This window comes from Manacus vitellinus, unplaced genomic scaffold (assembly GCF_001715985.3).
Source record: "Manacus vitellinus isolate BGI_N305 unplaced genomic scaffold, ASM171598v3 scaffold_8_pilon, whole genome shotgun sequence".
In the NCBI taxonomy this organism is placed as follows: Eukaryota; Metazoa; Chordata; class Aves; order Passeriformes; family Pipridae; genus Manacus; species Manacus vitellinus.
Window position 1 is genome coordinate 19,852,844 of NW_021940864.1, and position 23,704 is coordinate 19,876,547.

The 23,704-nt window shown below is 38.7% G+C and overlaps 1 protein-coding gene across 1 annotated transcript in view; it reads right to left on the reverse strand.

Annotated features, from left to right (window-relative positions):
* The window catches only part of LTBP1 (latent transforming growth factor beta binding protein 1), a 190,371-nt gene that overhangs the window by 126,735 nt on the left and 39,932 nt on the right, over window positions 1-23,704 (reverse strand). The window contains exon 3 of the mRNA XM_018085320.2: window positions 17,239-17,414. Coding sequence (XP_017940809.2) covers window positions 17,239-17,414 — 176 coding nt within the window. The remainder of the gene's footprint in view (window positions 1-17,238; window positions 17,415-23,704) is intronic.

Sequence of the window (23,704 nt, forward strand, 5' to 3'; positions counted from 1 at the left end):
ATATATATTTTCCAAGAAAAGAGTCCATTTTATATTTTATATTTTCAGATGTTTTCACAATATTTTTCCTTTAGGATGTGATCTAATTAAAAAAACATGGTTAGTTGAGTCACAAAAGTCAGTCCTGCCTACACTGTAGAAACCAGTATTGGGGGACCTAGACAAGTTTTCCAGCTTAGCTAAAAACAAAATTGGTTTTGTCAGTGCTGGAAGTGAAGAAAATGCAGAGCTCAATATGTGAGCAAATACTGAAACTGGATGGAGGTCACATGGTTTGTGTTGCCATGGCATTGGGGAGGAACGTTGAGGCCACGTGGTTTCATTCTTCTACCTGACACCCAGAAATGTTTTGTACAAACCACAAAGAATGGAAAGTTTGACCATAGTCCCACCCACAGCACTTTGCACAATAGTGGTTAATAAAGTATAAAAAGTATCCCAATTTTCTATCTAACTAGGGGATGACAATGCAACACGAAAATGCAGGTACAAATCAAGAGGTTAGTTGTCCCCACCCTCCCCAGAAGGGACATCTTTTGGTAAGCCTTGCATCCTCAGCTATGCTGAGTGCTGACACAGGATATTAAGCTTGTGATTGCAATGGTATTGTTCGTGCTATATATAGCTACTCTGAGGTTAACGCGTTTATCACTAGCAACCCAAAAGAACCATCTGCAAATGTTGCATTCAATAAATCGTACTGTTCATGAACCCAACTGGTTCTTTCAAATGTGACTGGATCTACAGTGCAAAAACTATTCATGCACCTGGTGTCCAGTCCACAGTTATGTTTTTTAAATAGTCAGTAAGTCAGTATAGATGAAACTAAACAATGACTTAATTCTCCTCTACAGTATTCCGTACTATGGTGTTGAGCACAGAGCTGCAGCAAATCTTGGGTATAATGTTCCTAACAACAACAACAACAACAAAAACTATCACAGTTTAGATTTTACCAGAAAAACCTGTAGCAAAAGTATTTTAATGGAAGAGATACCTTCGTATGAGACTCAATGGAAATTGTAAAGTTTGCCTTTCAATCCTTTCGGATGAGGAAATATTAGTATCTAAGTTTGAGAATAACAGCAGTTGAACTGTAGTTTCAAAAACACTGATCAGTATCTAAATATCTAAAGAATAACCACGAAAGAACACTTAAATGCAGCTTTTCAGGGAAGAAGTCTTAAGAAGAATATAGTGCAAGCCCTAGTCCCTACAAATATTCAATCATTATTTAGCAATGTTTTTCACAGAATATCCTGAGTTGGAAGGGACCCAAATGAAGACAGATTCCAACTCCTGGCCCTGCAAAGGATGACGCCAAGAATCACATCGTGTGCCTGAGAGGATTGTCCAAACACTTCCTGAACTCTGTCAGGTTTGGTACTGTGACCACTTTCCTGGGGAGCCTGTTTTGGTGCCCATCCACCCTCTGGGTGAAAAATTTCTTTCTAATATCCAACCTAAGCCTCCCCTGACACAGCTTCAAGCAATTCCCTCAGGTCCTGTCACTGGTTACCACAGAGAAGAAATCTCTATCTGCCCCTCCTCTTCCCCTCACAAGGAAGTTGTTGACTGCAATGAGGTGTGCCCTCAGACTCCTCTTCTCCAGGCTGAACAGACCAAATGACCTCAGCCACTGCTCACACAGCTTCCCCTCAAGGCTTTCACCACCTTTGTCACCCTCCTTTGGATGCTCTTTCATACTTTTATAGGCTTCTTATATTGTGGCACCCAAAACTGCATTGAAGAGCACTGGTCCTAGAATGGAGCTCTATAGAAATCCTGTTGCCAGCTTGACATAATCCCATTTACTATAACCCTTTGGGCCCAACCTGTCAGCCAGTTTTTCACCCATCACATGAGGTATGCTACTTATTTTGCTATAAAACACATTTAATTCTCAGATATTTCGGTTTTGGTAGTTGCAAAGAGACAGAAATAAGACAGCTTCATATTCTTTAGATGTGGGAAGATTTTCTTGATCTTTCTTAGATTTATGAAAACTCTAATGACACTTATTTTCTTCTCCTTGGCTAGCAGGCCACATCTTTTAACTTCAATTCTTCTGGAGACATTTAGGAAGGATACAAAGCCAATGATGGCCCCTGAAGTGAAAACTGACCAGTGTATGAGGTGGTGATGTTATTATCATTCTTCTCTGCCGTTGCACCTAAGTAGACAGTACTATCCTCACAAATTCTGTTTAGGGACCTTAACAGTGAGCTTAATACACCCAAATTCAAACTGAAAACAGACCACAAGCCCTTTTCCTGAAAGGAAGCTTTTAGCAGAAACTGCAAGTTTAGACTCTTGGACTTCCTTGAACCTTCTCCCTTTCTTCCCTTCTGTATTTGGGTTTTTTTCCTCCCTCTTCTCCAAAGGGGAAAATTTTATTCTAAATGAGAAATTATATATTTCAATATCTCTTAGCCGATTTTGCAGTATTAATGTTAAAACCCACAATTTCGTGCTAGAAAAAGACCATTACTGCTATAGCCTTGACCTCTTGACTTCAGACTAGCTCATATTAAAGGACAGTGTAATTTTAGGGAAGCATACAGATTATTTTCCTCTTTAAACTCTTGAACCTTTACTGATGATGCCACTGTGACATAGACATGACAAAATGTGCAACTTAGATTATCTCAAATTCATTTCTGGAAAAAAAATGATGGTGCTACAGCAATGCACCTGGGATAATTTTTATATATATACATACATATATAAAGAGAGAGAGACAGAAATTTATCATAACTTCAAGACCAATTTTAAACATGTGGAAATGAAACACCTCACTATGCTCTTAAGTATAACACCAGACTGAAGAAATACAAAAATGAGAGCAGATAAATAAATGAGCCTAATGAAAGACTACAAAAGTAGAAGATACAAACATCAAATAAATGGCAAAGTTACCAAAAAAAATTGGTAGAACTGGAGATAAAGTCAGACTGCTGTTTTAATAAAGACAGGATAATCAAGATTATTAATACTGGATAAAGCTCCATTCCTGAGCTAGGCAGCAAACACACAATGAGGATACTCAGCCAACAGTGCCATCATCCTGCCTCATAGTCCAGGCTCACTTAAACTTAAGAACTCCATGATACATTTGTCAAAAGAGATCAGCGGAAGAATGTACCCATAATTTCCAAAATCTGAAAAATTCTTGAGCCAGATTAAAAAAAGAAAGATGTCTGGCTAAAGTGATGAGATTTTAGTCAAAAGTTGGCACCAATATATATGTGATTTTCTTTCCATCTCCTTAAGTCACTATGATATAATATCATGAACACAGCAAACTCCTGCTGTGATAAATTTATGATTTAGCAACAACTGCAGGAGAAATGGAAAATACAAGCAAAAGTATTTCTTCATAGAGTCCCTTCTGGCCCCACTGTCCATTATGATAAACTGATTTTTTTTTTCTGCATTAGCAGAAAAGGTGAATAAGTTAAGACAAGGCAGGTGGCAGGTTTTATGTCCAGGTGGTCACAATGGCTCACACAGCCGTGCCTGGATAGAGTTGCATAAGGGGAAGAATACCTCCTCAACCTCCTGGGTCCCTGTGTAATGCAACTCAGACTTGGTTTCTTTCTAGAAGAATTTCTATAAACACTTTTTTTCTTGGGTTTATGGCTGCCCTCACAGATCCAATATTCTGACAGCACTCAATAGCTGTAGTGGAGCTCAGATGATTTGTGGCATGCCCGTGTTTTGTGGGAAGACAACGGGCTAGCAACCCTAGTGAAAGCAGAACTGGTATTCAGTTAAAAAGATGACTACATAGGTCAAGTGGGGCAAAGAGAATAAAATATTTTAACGTCTCAAAAAATATTGATGTTAATGTGTGCATGATAGTTTTGTGCTCCACAGTGATGTAATCAAAATGATTCACAATAAAATTAAAAAACAAAAACAAAAACAAAACACAAGCAGTGGCTTCTACCAGCCAAGTACACAGTGTAGCTTACACATATATCTCCCATAATCCTTGAGCAAAAATTTCTGAAGCTACTTTAAGAGGGGTTATGGGTATTTGGTGAGGTTTTTTGGGGTTTTGGTTGCTGTTGTGGTTTGAGGGTTTATTTTAACACCTTCACTTATGACAAATATAAGGCAAATCCTTATCCTGAGGCAAATCTCCTGTGGAAACAGAACTACTAGAATTGCAGGCTTTCCATTAGTACCTCCAGGAGTGATATACACTACTCTCTTTTCACGACACCCTACTTCTGCACTGAATCCAGTATATTTTCATATGTTTATCTACACAAAGTCATCAGACCTGAAGATTCTATCTTAAAATTACATTCTCTTCCCAAAGAGTGTAGAGTATCTCAGGCTATTTCATGTTTTCAAATTATTACCATGATGCATGAGGAGAGCTCTGAAATTAAATCTTCTCAAATCAAAGCCAATTAGCTTTTAAGTTGCTAATAGATTCAACATTTTAAATTCTCAGATGACCAACACCCTCTTTTTTCTTAGTTAAATGCTGACAGGAAAAAAAAAAAGAAAAAGGAAAGAAGCAGAAGGAAATTACTCATTTCCTAAAACAGGTGTCTCCCAGTTATTTCACCAGTCCACCTGGCTTAGTCCTTACTACATATGCTTGTTCAGCCAAAATGAAAGATGACATGGTATAAAAATCAACCACGTAAGTAAAATAGTTAAGCTCTCAGAGTTTTTGTCAAATTACCTTTTTCCGCTTGTGACAATATATGAGGAAGTTCTGTCTTGACACCACTTAGTCATCAATTTGAAAGGAAATAAATAAAAACCTAGTTCCTGAAGATGAAAACAAGTTAAACTTAGGTATCATATATCTTAGGAATACCATCATCTGAAGATTTCTAATGCTAGAAGCTAAAGAAGAAGGAAAAAAACCAAACAAACAGGAAAAAGAAAGCAAAAAAGAAAGATAGACACACTAGATTGACATACAGACCAGAGGCAGATCTTCCCTGAACTTCAGATTATACATTGAGATGACTACAGGCCTTGTGAGGCACAGAAAGGACTGAAAGAGACTGAGAGGTCATCCCTCATCTCTTCTTTTTCTCAATAAAACAGCAACATTAATCAAAAAATTTATCCAAACTATACTCAAACCCCTTCTATTATGCAGATTCCACAGCCTCCTTGAAGAATTTTTTCCAGTGCTCCAGCCTTTCTTATTTCAAAGATATTCCTTATAGCTAACCCACAATTCCCTTGTACCAATTCAAGCATACTATTGACCTGCTTTTTTTTTTTACAGCAAACTCTGACAATATTCCTCTGTGGATCAATTTCTAACATACTTGAAGACTGCTACCATCTCTCATTTTCTCCCTCAGTCTAATTTCACCAGACCAAAAACCATTTAAACTTTTTCCAGTGTAACAGGCCATATCTTCCCCAACACAATATAAGAAAGATATTAAGGTATCACTGTCCAAAGGAGGGCAACGAAGATGGTGAAGGGCCTTGAGGGGAAGCCGTATGAGGAGCGGCTGAGGTCACTTGGTCTGTTCAGCCTGGAGAAGAGGAGACTGAGGGGAGACCTCACTGCAGTCTACAACTTCCTTGTGAAGGGAAAAGGAGGGGCAGGCACTGATCTCTTCTCTGTGGTGACCAGTGACAGGACGTGAGGGAATTGCCTGAAGCTGTGTCAGGGGAGGTTTAGGTTAGATATGAGAGATTTTTCACCCAGAGGGTGGAAGGCATCGGAACAGGCTCCCCAGGAAAGTGGTCACAGTACCAAGCCTGACAAAGTTCAAGAAGCATTTGGATCATACTCACAGGCACACGGTGCGACTCTTAAGGATGGTCCCTTCCAACTCAGCATATTCTGTGATTGTCATCTCCATCCTGTGATTGCAGATCTCCATCCTTTTTGTTTTGCTTTTGATACCACTCATTTGGTCCTCATCTTCCTTTAAATACACTGTTCAAAACCACACTATACTGTAGCTGAAGTCTGATCAGTGTTGGGGAGAGCAGCAGAATTATGTAACACAGCTTTACATAAAATGCTTCTATTAGTATAACTTATTTTTCTCTCCAGCAGTGCACTACTCATACCTCATACTCAGAACCAATCTACAGACTTGGCCAAAGGGGCACAGATCTCCCAGATAACCTTCTGATTTGCTGATGCAGGTATCATCCCAGTAAAGCAAGTATGGAACTTTCCTTGCATGACCTTAGCAGGACTGAACTCAGCCTTTACTCTGCCCTGAGCATAGGAGTAAAACCTTCTGCATTCAAACCTCACCCATCTAAAAATCAGGCAGAATGTGAGCCTTATTCTTTCTGTAAGTCACAAGCAAAAACAAGTCTGAAAACTACATGGATTCAAAAAGGCCAGGCACAGCTAAGTAATTTGATATTTGGCTTCAATATATAATAAGCCACTCTTCCTGAAGGTAAGTATCTTGCTCTTTCCAGAAACTTTGTTACCTTACCCTTGTACACCTCACACCGAGTTCTCTTTTCACAACAACTGGGAGAAACTAGACATGTCAACGAAATTAAAAATAAGATGATCCAGTTTTATTTTGTCCAAGATCCAACACCTTCTCTAATGCTCAAAAGTACACCCCACACTCATCCAGTCAAACATTTTGAGCAAGATGACAGTACAACAAGTTGTATTTAATTTAACACATCTAGATACCTGTAGCAACACATTAGTGAAATGTAATTAATTTAGCATTCCTTCTAGTTTTTGTTACTTCTCTAACTCATATTTTTGTTGCATTTGTATAATCTTACAAGTATTTTATCAGATAATACAGCTTAACCTTTGACATTTGGTCACTTTTCAAATACTCAGTTCTACTGTCTCCATGCAAATCAAAAGGGTTTCCAAAAGAGCAAAACACAATTCAGCTACTTATTATGACAGTAACTGAACAGGGGTGTGCACAGATTTTTTTGTTGCCATTCTTATTGCCACTGTTACACTTCTTTATATACCTATTTCTGATTAGCCACGTCACTACATCTTTGCATCATTTTCTCCGTCTGTCTTGTTTAGATGCTCCTACCACAGTCTTCTCCCTCCAATCAGAACTGAGCTCTCAGACCTCCTGCTTCTCTTTGTGCTCTTGTTTCTTTGCCCTCTTTTTAATCCCTTCTTGCTTCTTCAGCATGCTTGAGACAGGAAAATAAATCATCCAGAAAATGTGATGCTTCAAGGGTATGGAAGAAGATAACTGAAAAGAGGATATTCGGAAAAGTCTTTTCCTTTCTGATTATCACAGGGATACAATCTCTTCCTTGCTCTCTGTCACAGAATAGAACAGAGAGAATTCTGCTGTCTTCCTTATCACCACCCCCACCACCCTTCAAACCACATTAAAGTATAGCAAAATCTAGGAGAGGCAAGTAACCCATTCTTCCATTCTCTTAATCTCAGTTTAAGATAGAGATAAATATTAACAGTGTACTGTTTGAAGTCATTTATTACAGCAACACTTGCTTCATTCAAGTAGGTTTCCTTCATTAATTTTGACAAACTCTCCTGTCTACAACACAGGTCTCCTGTGTTTTATGTGGATGGCTGTCACTTAAAAGTAGCAAAAGAGCACGTGCAGGCACAAGTGCCAGGATTGTTTAGAAAGACATTCATAATTCTGTTTACATGCCAGCAGAAATCCTTTGCTGATAAATTCTCTCACTGACACAGCCTTTCTAAGAACAGGTCAGAAGAATTCACAAAAATTACCATCATTTTTGTCCTGTGCAAATGCATAACATAAATAAGCATTGATTCAAAATCTGGGATCTTTGTCAGCAAGTTTCATGAATCACCTTTTGCCTTCCTTGCCCTTTTTACCACTACAAAGATTCTTTTTATGCAATTCTCAGGCAATGAACACCCTATCTTAAACTACAGTCATGCTCCATGTTTAAAGGATTGTTAAGAACTCTAATCAGTAGCTGTTAATGAGAAACATAACTATCATTTCCCTTCACATAGTTAAAAATGATCCAGAAAAAGGTACCAACCCAAATAAATTAGACACCGCAAAGGGGTTTGATGTCTGATGGAATGGCCTCAGCTCTATTCAACTGAACTTACTGGATGATAAATCTTTTAATCTGTTTTGTATTTATTTGATTTAAAGGTATCCACAAATGGATATTATGCTAAGGAGCTAATTTTAAGCCTCAAGTTATACAACTAATCAGTCCTAGGTCTCTTTTCCAAGGGACAAGAAAAGTTAATTGCATGGAGCAAGCAGCCTAACCAGCACACCGAGCAGAATGTGTACAAGCCATTAAACAGAAAATGCTGAGAACCTAAGACTGCTTAGTTCAAATCCATTTAGGGCTCAGACATATTTCTTTGAAGATCTGGGTGACTGGGTTCCAGACACCACTATGCTATAGCACTGCTTAGGGAGCTTAATCCTGCAGGAGAGTTCAGTTGACTGCCCCTCTAAGGATAGGCAGGCAGTCAAGTGCTTCAGCTGCAGCTTCAGGTATGAATTGCAAAATATTAGAACCCAAATAACTCATCTTTTTCAGAGTGAAGTACTTATCATGAAACAGAACTTCAAGCTCTTCAAGAGTCTCATGCTTGAGAGTTCACATCCATGCCTCAGGCTTGGGGCTGGATACAACTCCGGCTGTAAGGAAATCAGCACAGCATTCAGGTGTACAAGACTTTTTAGCCTCCATTCATGTTATTCAGCTTCCTAGGTACCTAAGCATATTTGGACCCAGAAGGCTTTCACTTGAAGGATATGGAAATAAAAGCCAAAATGCCACATTTAAACACAGACATACATCTAAGGCAGAAAGTCATTCTACGCAATCCTCATCTCAGCTGTAATGAAGCAGCAGTGACTTCACAGGCCACTACAAGCAACTTTTTGCTGGAAGCTACTGAAGGTGGTGAACATCTTTACACACAGACTTGCAGTCATACAGGAGCTTTATTATTACCAGCTAAATACAATGCCACTGTCCACTTTATCAAAGGGACTCTTTCAAGAAGGTCTGAATTAGGCCTTTATACACTGGGAATGAGAGTCATTCCCACTTGATCTCACTCATCTAAAATTATGCATTTTGCCTAAGGTAATTATTTAGGCTTCTTTCACAACAGTAATAGAAATAGTACACGACAGTATTACAAGTCTTAAGTTGGAAGAGCATTATTTCTTGAGAAAATAAATTCTTGAGACAGACAGTTTCCCCCTCCCAACACAAGCAACTCCCTTAAATGACAAAAAGAGTCTAAAGTGCAACAATCAATGTTTATAATTTCTGGGAAGAAAAGTGAATAAAAATTAAAGTAATATTACCTTTCTAAGTATATCCACTTAACATTCCATTTCCTGAAAGGAAACAACTGAAAAGCACTAAGGAAGTCAACAAACTGTGAACAGTGATAAAGGACAGGACGTCATGGAATTAAGTTATAAATGTACATAGCCACCTCTGCATGCTGAATCACCATTAAAATTCTTCTCTCTCAGTGCTGCATGAAACCAAGATCTTTTTTTCCCTTAATTTTCTGAAGAGGGAAAAAATGACAACAGAAATAAGGATGTCACTGATTTTGAAACCTCAGATTCACTGGAAAGTAAAGGACCTTCTTCTTGCAGTACTTTTTTTGTCAATATTTGTTCATTCTCTGTGGCATAGGTAACGGCACTGATGGAGAAGAGTACTTTTACATTTCCTGTGAAGAAAAACAGACTCAGCTACTTGCAACAATCAGAATCAGTTCTTGGTATCAAAGACTTGTATCACAGCAACTCTGGAGTTACCCCGGTTAAGGGACTTTTGTGTTTGTGTGGGTTCAATCAGTCTCTATATCCACCTAAATTAACACTTTTCAAACACGTCATAGAGGTTTTCCCCTATAGAATTTTCTGGAAAGTCTCCTCTTTTTTTTTTCTTCTTGAGAAATTTTTGGGTTTGGAGCCAATTCTCTTTCATTGCAGCAGTTGAGATACATTTGTCTCAGTCTGTGTTTTCCCCCAGCTACAGCACACTTTGAACTGATTTTAATTCTGTTTGCCAGATCACCAATCTGGTTTTCCAACATTTTTCCTCATGGTGCTGTATATCAGTCTCTGTCTCCATGTTTTAAAGCATAGAGATGATAATTCATTTTTGGGTGAATGCAGCATTTAAAATAGTTTCTATGAAAGTACCAGCAGCCTTTGCCTGTCACACAAACATTCAATTGGTGAGCTCAGGGCCATAAAATCTTTTCAGAGTCCAAAGAGAAAAATACAGTAGTTTTTGGGGGATGCTGATTTACTGGCCTCCTCAATTGTGAGCCTTTCATGGCTACAAAAACAATCATGAAGACAGCTTAGAAAGGGTATTGTTAAAATGCTTACAGCTACAGTATATTGAATGAAACAGTTTGTATTTATACAGAGCTATTCTGATTCCAAAGCCTTCAAAGAACTCCATAGTCTTTCATAAATGCTAAATAAATGACATTCATTTGTTAAAGTTATTTTTTCAGAATCTGTCACTCTATTTTTGAAGCAAAAGCTAAGTAAATGTGCTGCTTGATTTGATAGAGTTAGCTGCATTAGTGTGAATCTAGTTAAGCCACTTAATTTACATCTTGAGTTGAGTCTATTGTTTCTAAGTCCTGCTGGAATCAAAAGTAAACTTTAAATAGCTGTTATGAATTGCCATGCCATTCCATAGCAGGATGGGTAATGCACTTAAATGGGAGAGAGGAAAAGGGTGCTTCACTGAACTTGTCTGGGTTTTGTTCTCAATAAAACCACAGTGCTGTTTGACCCCGATGCTGACAGCATCAAATTTTTTCCTTAAACTTTTTAGAATGTCCCTGAAAATTCCATCCTGACTCTTGAATAGGAGGAAAGGTTTTGAACACATGTGCAAATGTTTTGCATTTGAGAACACAAAACAAAAGAGTCCTGGACATTTCTACACCTACTATTTCTAACCCTATTTCCTTGTATTTTTTTATGTACAGTTTTAGTAGCAAGACATGAATGTCAGTTGCCATGAGTGACTGAAGTGAATTTGACTCTGCATTCCCTCCAAATATACTGTGTTGTGATTTTTCAGTTATTCCTTCTTGTTAGCCTCCTAACTTTTTACTCACCTTCTTCTGCTGGGCTATATCTTGTTCAGAGTAAAGCTTTAACACCCTCCCTTACCTCCAAATTTTCCAAAACTTTGTTAGGAAAGTTACCCCTGTTTAACTCTAACATCCATAAATCCATTGATAAGCAGAAGTTACAAGGATCACGATGCAGTGCTCTGGTTAAGACGAGCCAGTGAGAGAATTATTTTGCTGTTTATGCAGAGTGGTTCCACAAACAAATATCAAAAGGAGGGTGGAAAGAATATCTGACCCAGTGAAGACCAGAGGGAGACTTTCCTCTAAAGTCAACTCTGAACTCGGGTAGAATGTCAAATCATACAGATGCATTTATGGAACAAATGTTGTATCTCTGTGTGCACTTTTTTAAACAGAAAAACATGTATGTCTTTCATAGCTGTTTACCCATACTTCCTGCTGGGGAAACACTATCATCATGAAGCAAGTGTCACTTAATGAAGTCAGAATGGTGCAATTCCACAAAAATAGCTTAAATTGGAATTTCAAAGTGACACCTGTTTTTGCTCAAGTCAACCTATAAAGTCATCGCTGAAACCAGCTTGTGTAAATTATGAATGAGCTTAAAGAAGAGCTTCTCTAAGTTATCAGTTCATTATGCTTCCAGTAGTAGGAAAGCCACTGTTACGCCAAACTCCTCACAGGGTATTCCACATCACAACTATAAGTGCTGGGACATTTTCTTCCACATTAATCTTATTTCATGTAAATAAACACATGTAAAATTATGTTGTAAAATATGAGGCAATATAACGTATCCACAGTCAGAAGAGTTACATGACTTTCATACTGTTTCAGCTTCATCTTTACACAGGAATTCAAGTGTTGCCCACAGAATCACATGCAGATCCTAGAAGACCAATATCCATACAGGCATACTAGTCCAATCTCTAGTTGGACCACACAACTAAGTCACAGTAGGGTGCTGCAAGCCTATCTAACCTGTACTACTTAAATTCAAGACATATTTTCACTGACTACCTAAAATGGAGGCAAGTCTTAATGCATTTTATAAGAAATTTTGGTGAAGACCAAAAAAACTCCACCTACTTAAAAGAAGGGAAAAAAGTCTGCCATAGTATTTAATTTTATAAACTTAACACACAACTTCAATTGCAAAATTCACATACTTGTCATATTGTCTTCCTGAACAGAGAGATTAGTCTCATTTATCTTCTTATCCTCCCTTCTTCCTTGGTATAACTTTGTTATATAAACACATGCTTTATTTACTTCACATGATAACATTCCAGTTTGGGAAAGCATTTTATAGCTACTCTTGAGTTTTTCTTCTGCTTTTAGTATATTCTGTGGTCACCTCAGGCACTAATTAATATATTTTCTTGACGTGTCGCTAAGACAGAGAAGTGGTGGCATCATCATTGTACTGATGGGGAACTGTAGCCTGGTGTACAAAGTTGTCCTACATATGTAGGCAACTGATTTCAGAAGCAGAAATTTCACTTTTTTCAGCTTGATGGGGAAAATGGACAATGCCACTAAAAACTAGCCCTCAACCATCTCTGGCTGGAAAATGAAACCTGTATTTCAGTGCATTTTCTGAAGAATCATTTAGCACCAGAAGTGGATAGAGTAAAAATGAGAACTTCCTAGCCTCTTACCACTGTAATGAATGATTCTCACAAAAACTATGTTGAAAGGATTTCCAGAAAGAGTATGTTAAGTTTAGAATTTGTTTATTTTCATATACTTATACATTTTAGACCAATAGAAACAGCACAGGATCCTTTCACTAATTTTCTTCAGCATTGCCTTTATAAAGCTAGGGAGATAAGCACTGATATTTAGAGGATCCATGCTCAGCTAACTAGTGATTACTATTTAATAGTGTCATTAAGAGAGTAGTCAGAAATGTCTGAGGTAGACATACCTGAATTACTAAAAACATCTTCCTCCTGTTTTATAGGCTACTAGGTTGCAAATAGAATTTTACAGTTGAAATTTCTGTGCTGCTGCCATTGTTACCGTTACAGAATTTTTAGCTCTGAGGTTCTAAATATTTAGGCAGATTATAGGTCTAGTGTGATAGTATGTAGTTTTAAGCAAGTAATGCATCTCTTGAGAATTACTCGGTTCATGGTGAGCTTATAAAAGACATATATTGGTTTATAAGACTTATATTTGGCTAGCCTCACCTACATATTAAGGTATTCTTGATATTTACATTACAAATGTTGAGATACACATGATGGATGGATGGATCAGTTTTTATTTGCTGATCATATCAATTCCACTACCAGTTTATTTTTATCACTATATATTCAGTCTTCCTGCTGGCACAAAACCACGTTTATAGTTTCTCTGCAGCTGTCAGCCTATTCAACATGAACAATTTTTGTTTGTTTGAGAAGGCTCTGAACTTCCAAAGCCTTATCCTTAAGTATTTGCTAATTCAACACAAGGATATTTGATGATTAATTTGCAGTAACTTAAATATAACAGCGTAATGACTAAATAGAATTGGATCAATGCTTTAGAGTGTAATATCTTTAACAGATTATTTAGAAGTATGCATGCAGAATAGCATTTCAGGTCTAAAAACAAGCACTTTAAAATTATACACCACCACACTTATGGGTAATGATTTTTCTCTCCTTCTATAGTGAATGTAGTATGAGCCCTTTGAAAAACACAATATACGGCCATATAAATTAAACTGCATTACAATACAAGGCATAAGGAGATAAAACTAATTATGGCATAAAACTGTGACCCTTCTGAAAATTTGAATGAGTCAGTGAACTCAAAACAATGTTTAAGATTTTTAACATTATTTCCAAGGTGGGGCTTTGTTTTGTTTTTACAAAACAAGACTTCTTAAAAATCACTATGAACAATTTTAACAGCCTCACCTATTAGGCACAACGAATCAGAATTTCAAATTTAGCAGTTAGAAATTAAAATTTTTATGTAAGTTTTATGAGTCCTTATGCTAGCTAGTCTTTAGAGATGGCTTGTACTCCACAGGACAAAAGTTCAAAATGCTTGATAGTAGAAATGGCTACTGGCAGGTAACTTGATTTCACATCCCAGGGTAACTTTAAATCCTATTATTGTAACCCAAATGGCTTACTGAATTTTCAAGCTCTGCAGATGTGATATATAACTTTACAGTAAAATTCAGCTTAAAAGCCAAAAAAGAACAGAATATTTGCTGTCTTTAATAAGACTACTATACTGCATGTTCTGAACATTATCAGAGAAGGGAAACTGCTCATAAATACATCAGAGTAAACATTATGGGAGGAACCTTAAGATAATTTTTATTGAAAAATGTTTCAAGTAACTAATCTTCAACATTTTTTACCCAAAAGTTGATCTTACAACACTACTGTGGAGCATTCAAACATGACTGACTTTCTGTGAATGAGGAGACGCTCAGAAGCACCTACTCAGGCTTGGCAGTTTTCCTCCCAGTCTACTAGTACCCCACATCTCATTTGCCTCTGCCAGGACAGACCTGTTGGTAAAGATAACTCAAGACTGACACTTTTTCCAGTTTCAAGACTATCTATTTCATATCACTAGATTGAAATAACCTAAAGAAGTCCAGAAAAATCACAAATACCAATTGCAGCTACATTCAGAAAAAAAAAATTATTCTATGGCATACATCTTTCACAGATGCCAATCTCTGTCACAGTTTTAATACTTAACAGTAAAATGCATAGAAATGTTCAGGAAAAAAATAACAGAATGATTGCTTTGCACTCCATGTTAGTTGATAGCTATGAACTCTTGGGCAATACCACCAAATATTACCTGGTTACTAATTTTTCTCTTCTCTGAAAAAAAATTATTTAATAATAGCATAAAAAAATTGTGAAGCATTCAGTACAAACTTTTTGGCTTTCACTTTTTTAGTACAATTATTACATTTTCCCCCTCTTCCTTTTCAATATTTCCACATTGTCATTACCAATTCCATTGCTCAATGAAATAAGAGGCTCTGCCATTAAACAAGATTATACATTTATGAGCAGTGACAAAACACCATGAGATAATCAGCCACTCATAAATTAACTAGATAATGCCAACTGTGACATAAGTATGAACTAATTCACAGAGCTCATCTCTCTGTTCAAGACAGGACTAGGAACTGCACTTCTTAGCAAAACAAGTAATCTTCTATTCTTAGAGTTCATTCCAGCACTCCAGAAACCAGAAGCCACCCTAAATAGATATAGCTGGCCAAGTTCTAAGTCTCCTGATCAGGCTAGGAATATACAATGTTAAACTCTAATAACACAGCTCAGAGTGCCCTCTGGACTACTAGATATCCAAACTGCTTCATCAGAAGCTGGCATCACTGACTTGCACCTCACGGATGTAGAAGTGGGGGCAAAACAGGTAATACGACCTTTTTAGGCTGCTGAAGAGCCCAGTATCAGAAATTTCAACACTATCTAAATATCCTTTCACCTAGCCCTGCATTTTTCCTCTAAGTCAATGCTTAAGTCATGGCTGATTTTATCAGGCCCTAAAATCTGTTTTAACTACCTGTCCTCTGGCTGTTTTAGGAGTCATAACCTTTTCAATAAGCGTAGAATGTTTTACTAAAGCATTGCCCACTGAGGGGTTTCTTAGAATTTGACAAAAAATACTCTTTTTCTTTAGCTCCTGGTTTTCCTTCTCCTAGTCATGTCCCTCAGAATACTGTAATTAACAGTGGGGCTCAAGTAAGCTAGAAAAAGGTGGAAGCACTGGCTCTTTTGTCAAACAGCTGGATGGAGTTATCTCCTTATGCTACTACAGAGGAAAAAAAAACCTCACAGAACCTATTAATTTAGTGGCAGCCTGGTACTTGCAATTAACACTGAGTGTATCTAAGGTAGACTAAATCAAACAGCCTGAAAAATGGGGGCAAAAGGGAAGAATTTTTTGGCCAGAATCCAACCAGGAACAGTCACTTCAAATACTGGAGTACTATACAAGCTGGAATTTGTAAACTCTGAGTAGCAAGAGTCAGAAGTGAGGAACACAATTCAATCCCAGTGGCCACTTATATTTTTTTAAGGAAAATTGCTGCTAATTGGAAGAAAAGCAATATCGTCTTAATTGCAAAAGGGACTACTAGTTCACATTGACAGTGTGATTAAATATCTTTCTGATGCTTCTGAAAAAGGGAGGTAGTGCTTTGCATGAAGCATACTTCACCAGTCTGAAAATGTTAATTGAAAGACCTCCAGCTGCCCACTGTTCTTCTCATTAGAGCCAATATTCTCATTTACCATCTATGAACTTATACCTGAGAAAAAGGAAGCAGGGAGTTGTATTTCAGTATAAATGGACAGAGCATAAAGATGTGCAACACAGAAATGCAAAGATACACAAAGAAATTCTATTTAAAGATTTAGAAGTAAAGGTTCTTCCCTAAAACCTCAGCAGACCATAATTCTCTGTGCTACAGCAGAGAAAATCTGTCAGGAGACTGCAAGTACCTTAAGGTCTCAATGTTAATCAGTCCACTATTTAACTGCAGGAACTTTTCTTCAAATCAAGCCAGCAGACGCTCTGTAATACCTAACCCATAATTCATCAAGCTCTTCATCTTCTAAGCCAAAAATTGTCCTCAAGCTCCCCACACAATGGGGCATGAGCCAAGGCCACAAGCTGGGCACCTACACAATCCTTTTTTAATAAATATGAAGCAGAAACTCTCATGCAGCCTCCATACTGTGCAGAAGTTCATAAACACATAATAAATTAAATATAGAGAAAAATAGTCACCAATGAGACCACAATCCTGGACTCCAGCTTTCCAAAAAGGGTATCCATCATACTGACAGTGAATACACTCATAGTTATGCCTATTCTAGCAAAGTGTTCACAAAGCACCTTTTATCTGAAGGAAAAACTATCAACTAGAAATAGCATGATGAAATTCCAGCTGTGAATCCAGGAAATCTGTTTTGCTTCTCCACAAAATGCAGAATGTTGGAGCATTTGCTAATCTAAGAATTCTCATGTATAATTCTTTTAACCTTTCTCTGTCTTGAAGCGTTAGCACAGAAAATTTCGAAATCTTAAAAATTGGGGTGAGGGCTTTGTGGGAGGAAAGAAGGGAGTATGCTTTCTGTAGCTGTACTCACATCGAAAAGATGACGCAGGTTGATCCTGGCCCAGTCTCAGTGGTAATGAGCCCTCGGTGGACTGTTCTCCTGCAATCACTTTTTTTACTGGATAATATTTGGGTTTAATCACATATTCCTGTGTTTGGCCATGATGAAGATTCATCATCAGTGTCTGAGACGAAAGGGGTATCATCCTGTTTTGGAAAAAGATAGAAAAGACAGAATTATGTAAGAATTAATAAATTAGACATAGAAACTACTGGTAAAAAAACTGAAGACAAATTCATCTGTACTCCAAGTTCTCAAAATACAGTTTGTGAAAGTTACTAGCTTCCAAGTAAGCACCTGATTTTCTATACACTTTGCATTCATCATCTTGCCAGCTCCACAAACACCTAACAAATAAAGACTACAGGGATTATATCACTTCCTTTTTTTACATGGCAAGAGAAGTATCATGGACAGCTCAGCAAAAATGAAGGAATAGGATAAAGCCCTGCTCAAAAACATGAGTTGCAGCTCAACTTCATTAACACACAGAGCAGCAGTGCATTCAAACCTTTCTCAATTTCTTACAACTGTCAATTCACCCAGGTATATTAAGTAGAACCTAAGCCCAGCTGACTTTCTCCCTCTGTTCCCAGAAACCCTGAGCACTGCTCCTCTTCCCCTTCTTCAGCCTGTGTCCCACGTCATCACATCTGTTTCCCAGTCACATTACTTTCCCCATCCACTTTCTTTGCCTGCACTATTGAACATCTCTGACAAATGTCCCATAACCACACAGCTTCCCTTAATGGCAAAACTATTTCTCCTTCCTGTTAAACAAGATGATTCCTTTGAGCTCACAGATTCCCTCGCTGCCAATCCCAGTTCCTTACGCATATTGTTAGATTCCTATGACCTCAGCTTCTCACTGCCCAAGGCCTTGCCAACTTCCAGTAACAATTCCCTTCTCTCCCCATCAAAAACCCCATGGTTATTTAGCCACCCTTAGCAGTAGGAATCACTTCTTCACTAACAAACCGGCCTTCACTCTTCCACAGTGCTACCCAGTAATAAATAAGGCAGCAGACTGGGTAGCTCTTAGCACATGCAATGAAACTGCAAGCTACTTTGGGCCCTGGACAGTGCAGAATCCCACTGCCTAGCAAGTAATAGCACACTTTCAAGTAGCAAACCTATTAACAGCATGCCTTTGAGAAGTCATAGCTAGTGTAGATCAGATTGTAAAGACACACGTTACTCAAAGAGTAGTATCAATTACTAACCTAGTAAGAGTGGCTATTAGGACTACATCGTCCTTTGCTCAAAAGAAGGCACAAAGAGTGGAATGGTGTAAGCCTCCCTCACTTTATTCTCTGAGGGTCTGTAATTAGTTTGGTCTCCAAAAACGGAAAAATGGGAAAGCTATGGGATTTGTAACAACTATCCCTCAGATCCACAGTTCTGCAGGGTAAACAACTGTCCTCTGAGAGTAACTCATGAGCCCTATATCATACAGGACAGCTGAGCAGCACTTCCCCACAGCAGTGAGACTGCTGAGTTTCAGCTAAGAAGTTAGATGACTACTGCATTGTTTTCCAACATGTGGAGCCTGAGCCAGCCCTTATCTCCCAAGCAATGCCTAGTTCCTTGGTCATGTTATTCAAGATGCTTAGTAACTGCTGTAGCAAATGGATTTGTGGTTAGAAAAAACAATGGGGTTTTGTCCTACAAAAGATGTTCTTATTAACTTGGATCAGTTTGAGAAAAAGAGTATTCATTAACAGTGACATTCTATGACTCCTAAGTAGAACAGAAACACAACTGCTCAGACTGTCTCCAAGTCAATTTTTTTTTAATACAGTACTTACACAGCCTCATTACATTCAGTAAAACTTCTTTCCCCAGACCAAGAAAGAGTACTGTCCTTTCTATGTTGTCTTGAGGTTTCCTACAAACAGATTGAAGAGAGGCTTAAGGGACCTTGGAGGTCAGGCTCAGAATTCAAAACAGTCTGCTAAGAAGTATCACCAGGAAGCCCTCAGTCCGAGATAAAGCTGAAATTGCTGCCTTCAGTACTGCTTACCAATGAATTTCATTTCTTTAAAGAGTCAATGCAATCATTCCAACACAACCTGTTTTATCTAACAGACATCATCTGATGCCTAGGTTGAAGGACATTCATTTCTGTTCTTGGATGTGCATGTCTATACTGAATGTATAAGCAGGCCTTGACAACAGAGCTCAAAATACTAGACAAAGATTCTGCCATTTAAGTGGATGAATGTTTTTTGTTAAGGCTATAACATGTTGTAAAGCATTAGAGAGTCCTGGAATGGTTAAGGTTGGAAGGAACCACTGGTGGGGTCAATTGGTCCAACCTCACTACTCCAGCAGGGCCTTCCAATCATTCCTGATTAGCAGTCACCTAATCATCTTTGTCTCCCTTCACTGGACCTGCTCCAAGAGCTTTGAGTCTTTGTTGTACTGAGGAGCTCAGAACTGGATACAGTACCCCAGATGGGGCTTTGCTAGAGCTGAAAAGAGGTCCAGGATCACCTCTCTCAACCTGCTTGCAATGCTTTTCCTAAGTGCACTCCATGATACCATTGGCCTTCTTGTCCATAAGGGCACACTGCTGGCTCAGGGACAGCTTGTGGTCCATCAGGACCCCCAGATCCTTCTCCACAGAGTTGCTTTCCAGCAGGTCAGCCCCCAGCCTGTACTGGTGCAGGGGGTTTTATTCTTCCCCAGATACAGGACCCTGATTTGCCTTAGTTGAACCTCAGACAGTTGTTCTCTGCCCATCCCTCCAACCTGCCAGGATCCTTCTGCACAGCACTCCAGGGTATTGGCCACTCCTCCCAGTTTCATGTCGCCAGCGAATTTGCTGAAGAGGTATCTACCCCTTCATTCAAGTCACCGATGTGAACAATACTGGACCCAGTATCAATCCTTGTTGGATACCACTAGTGACAGGCCACTAGTGACAACCAAACCCTGTGCCACTGACAATGACCCTCTGGGATCTGCCATTCAGCCAGCTCTCAATCCACCTCACTGTCCACTCAACCCAGTCCACACTTCCCAAGTTTGCCTATGAGGATGCTGTGAGAGACAGTGTCAAAAGCCTTGCTGAAGTCCAGGTAGACAATATTCCCTCCTCTCCCCTCATCCATTCAGGAAGCTTTGTGATTGTAGAAGACAATCAAGTTGGTCAAGCATGATTTACCTTTAGTGAATCCATGCCAACTACTCCTGATCACCTTCTTGTCTTCCATATGCTTAAAGATGGACTCCAGAATGAGGCACTTATTTACCTTTCCAGAGATTAGGGTGAGTTTGACTAGCCAGTTGTTCCCTGGGTGCTCCTTTTTTGCCCTTTTTGAAGACCGGGGTGACATTTGTTCTCCTCTAGTTCTCAAGCACCTCTCCTGACTGCCATGACCTTACAAAGTTGATCATGAGTGGCCTAGTTATGGTGTCTGCCATCTCCCTCAGCACTCCTGTAGATGCATCCCATCACGGCTCACAGACTTGCAGATATTAAGTTTGCCTAGGTGATCTCTAACCCAATCCTCCCTGACCAAGCAAAAGTCTTCTTTCCACCATCCCCTTTCCCTGGTCCCCTGGGTCAGAGATTGCTGAGGGCTGGTCTTCTTAGTGAAGACTGATGGACAGAAGGTGTTCAGTAACTCTGCATTCTCTGCATCCTCTCTCACCAGAGTCCCTGCTCCATTCAGTAACAGGCCCACATTTTCCTTAGTTTTCCTTTTGTTATTGATGCATTTGAAGAAAGTTTTCTTGCTGTACTTGATATCCTTGGTCAGATTTTTAATTCCAGATGGGTCTTGGCCTTCCTTGTTGCATTTCTGCATACTCTGACATCTCTATATTCATTATAAGTGGTCTGTCCCTGCTTCCTGTGAATCTCCTGCTTGTCCCTGAATATTGATAGGAGCTCCTTGTTCATCCACACAGGTCTCTTGCCCCCTTTACTCAATTTCTTGCTCATCAGGATGCACCAGTTTTGAGCCTGGAGCAAGTAGTGCTTAACTACTGACTACCTCTCTTGGATCCTTCTTCTCTGCAGGCACATCTCCCATGAGATTCATCCAAGATGGTCCCTGAAGAGGCTAAAGTTAACTTTCCTGAAGACCAGGGTTGCAAACTTAATTGCTGCCCTGCTTCATTCATGCAAGATACGGAACTCCACAGTCTCATGGTCACTGTAGCAAAGGCTGCCCCAAACTCCACATGTTCAAAAAGGCCTTCCTTGATTGTTAGTATAAGGTTCTTTTACTTCTATTATCACCATTTATATTGCCACATATCCAGTTACACTGTCAACCTACAGTAAATTCTATCACTAAACTTGAAATTGTAATAAAATTCAAAAAAATAATTTAAAAACGCAACAACACACCATGCCACTCCAAAACTGTGAATGTCATATGTTGGATGCTGAAAGTTTAACCACCAGAATTTCCAAGAGTTGCCTCTTCCTTCCTTCTCAGGTATTGTAATTTTCTTCCATAATTTAGTTTGCATTAAATACTAATGTTAATGAATTACTGTTAAAATAGTAAAAAAGTAAGTTTGTTTTGCAGTAGAATGGCTTACTCAGTAGAACACAGGAAAGCTGTAATCTTTACTCTAGAAACTCCAGTTCTTTAAAAGAAAACACCTTCATGTGATGAGAATTGTTAATCCTCACTTCAATATAGACTAAATCACTTATTCTTGAATCAAGGTATTTGCTTACAATAGTCACATGAAACCAAAGTTAAGACTTGTCTAGACCCTTTTTCTTGTACATTTATGCTCAGTTTTGATGATTTCGATGTATAACTACCAAAGATCCCGAGTACAGGTACACACGAGAACACTCCAAGTGTTTAGACGTTGCCCAGTATTGGGCATCTGCTGTGACTGTGCATGTCAGCTAATTGGCAGCAGTGTTTTGCCAGGCATCAGACCAGCTTGACTGGTCTTGCTCACCAGAAGCGCAGTTCCAGTAGGAGCTGACATGCTCAAACACCAAAACATTAGCGAGATACTTCTGTTCTGGCTGTTCTTTTGATATTCAGATTCTTCGCAACATAATCTAGTTCTTAGAGATGTCAGCCCACAATCCAAAGGATACTGCATACCTGAGATGCTGCATCTTCCACTAGAATCAAGGATACTCCTCTAATTACACCATGGGAGCAGTATGAGATCAGTCACATAGCTTTTCAAGGACTTTGGTATAGTTGCTAATAAAAGACATGGATTTTTTTTCTTCCTATATCATGAAGTCCTTCAGTGCTGCAGGACCTCAAAGATATGAATTCTACTGGGCTCATTGGCCAAGGGCCCTGGCACAAAACAGAGCCAAGCCTGCTACTATGCTCAGATTCATTTAGCTGTCCCAAGGCAAACGGCTCATGCAGATTATCCTATGTTCAGAGTACACCAGGGTAGCAACACTAGGCACTGAATGGAGTGTTCTCATTTATTCCTAGTGTTGGAATAGCCAAATAAATAAGTAGCAGAATAGACTAATTTCCTGAACACCGCTCAAGATTCAAGGCCTCTAAGAATAGCCAGTGTCCTCTTGCTACCACAGTCCACAAGAGTATGCTCACAGTAGGTCACAGACACTCTAAACCAGGCTTTAATTATTTAAAACAAATTAAAGGCATATTCATCAACTCATGGTGATTCTACTTAACATTAAAAGATAAATAGCTCTCATCTACTAATAACAACCGTCATGAGCATGAAGGTATTTTATGGCTTCCCAATTTTAACATGTTGCTTATTGCACATTTGAACACTACACAACTCAATGGAACCCCTGGGCATTCCTGAAATACAAAATATTCAAGCACTACCAAAGCTTCCAGTAACACTAGCCAGAAAGATGCAAGCAACAGTTCCAATCTTTAACTTTTTAATGCAATGGACGAGACCAAACAAGATTTTTGCATTACACAGGCTGATCTGGTAGTTTTTAATTAGACAGTCAAAACTGATATTAACTTAATAAACATGATGAAAACTTTCTATTCCTGAAGTGTACATTAGGCAGACAAGTGTCTAGCTGCATCTTGAACAAACAACCAAGGTGATAAATACTAATAAAGTTACAAGAGCACTAGAGAGGGAGAAGAAATATTTGCAGATATCATGTGAAAGAAAGCTCTCTTGCCTGATAAAAGCGAGCAAGGAACGTGATCTATTAGAGTAACTCTGGCAAGAAGAAATGAGACCAGCAACATTTGACATGAGAACTACTCTGTAGACTCAGATGAGCCTCATTCAGGCTACTTTATTTACTGTAAGTCTGATGGTCCCATGCTTAGCTCGTAGCTAGCAACAAAAAAAAAATAGGAATTGCTAACACTGTTGTTTCATGCGTACAAATGAATACATTCTTCACTACCTCCTCTAAAAGTCACAATGAAAAGTCAAAAGGAGGAGAAAATCAGCATTTTCTAAAACTATGAGATAG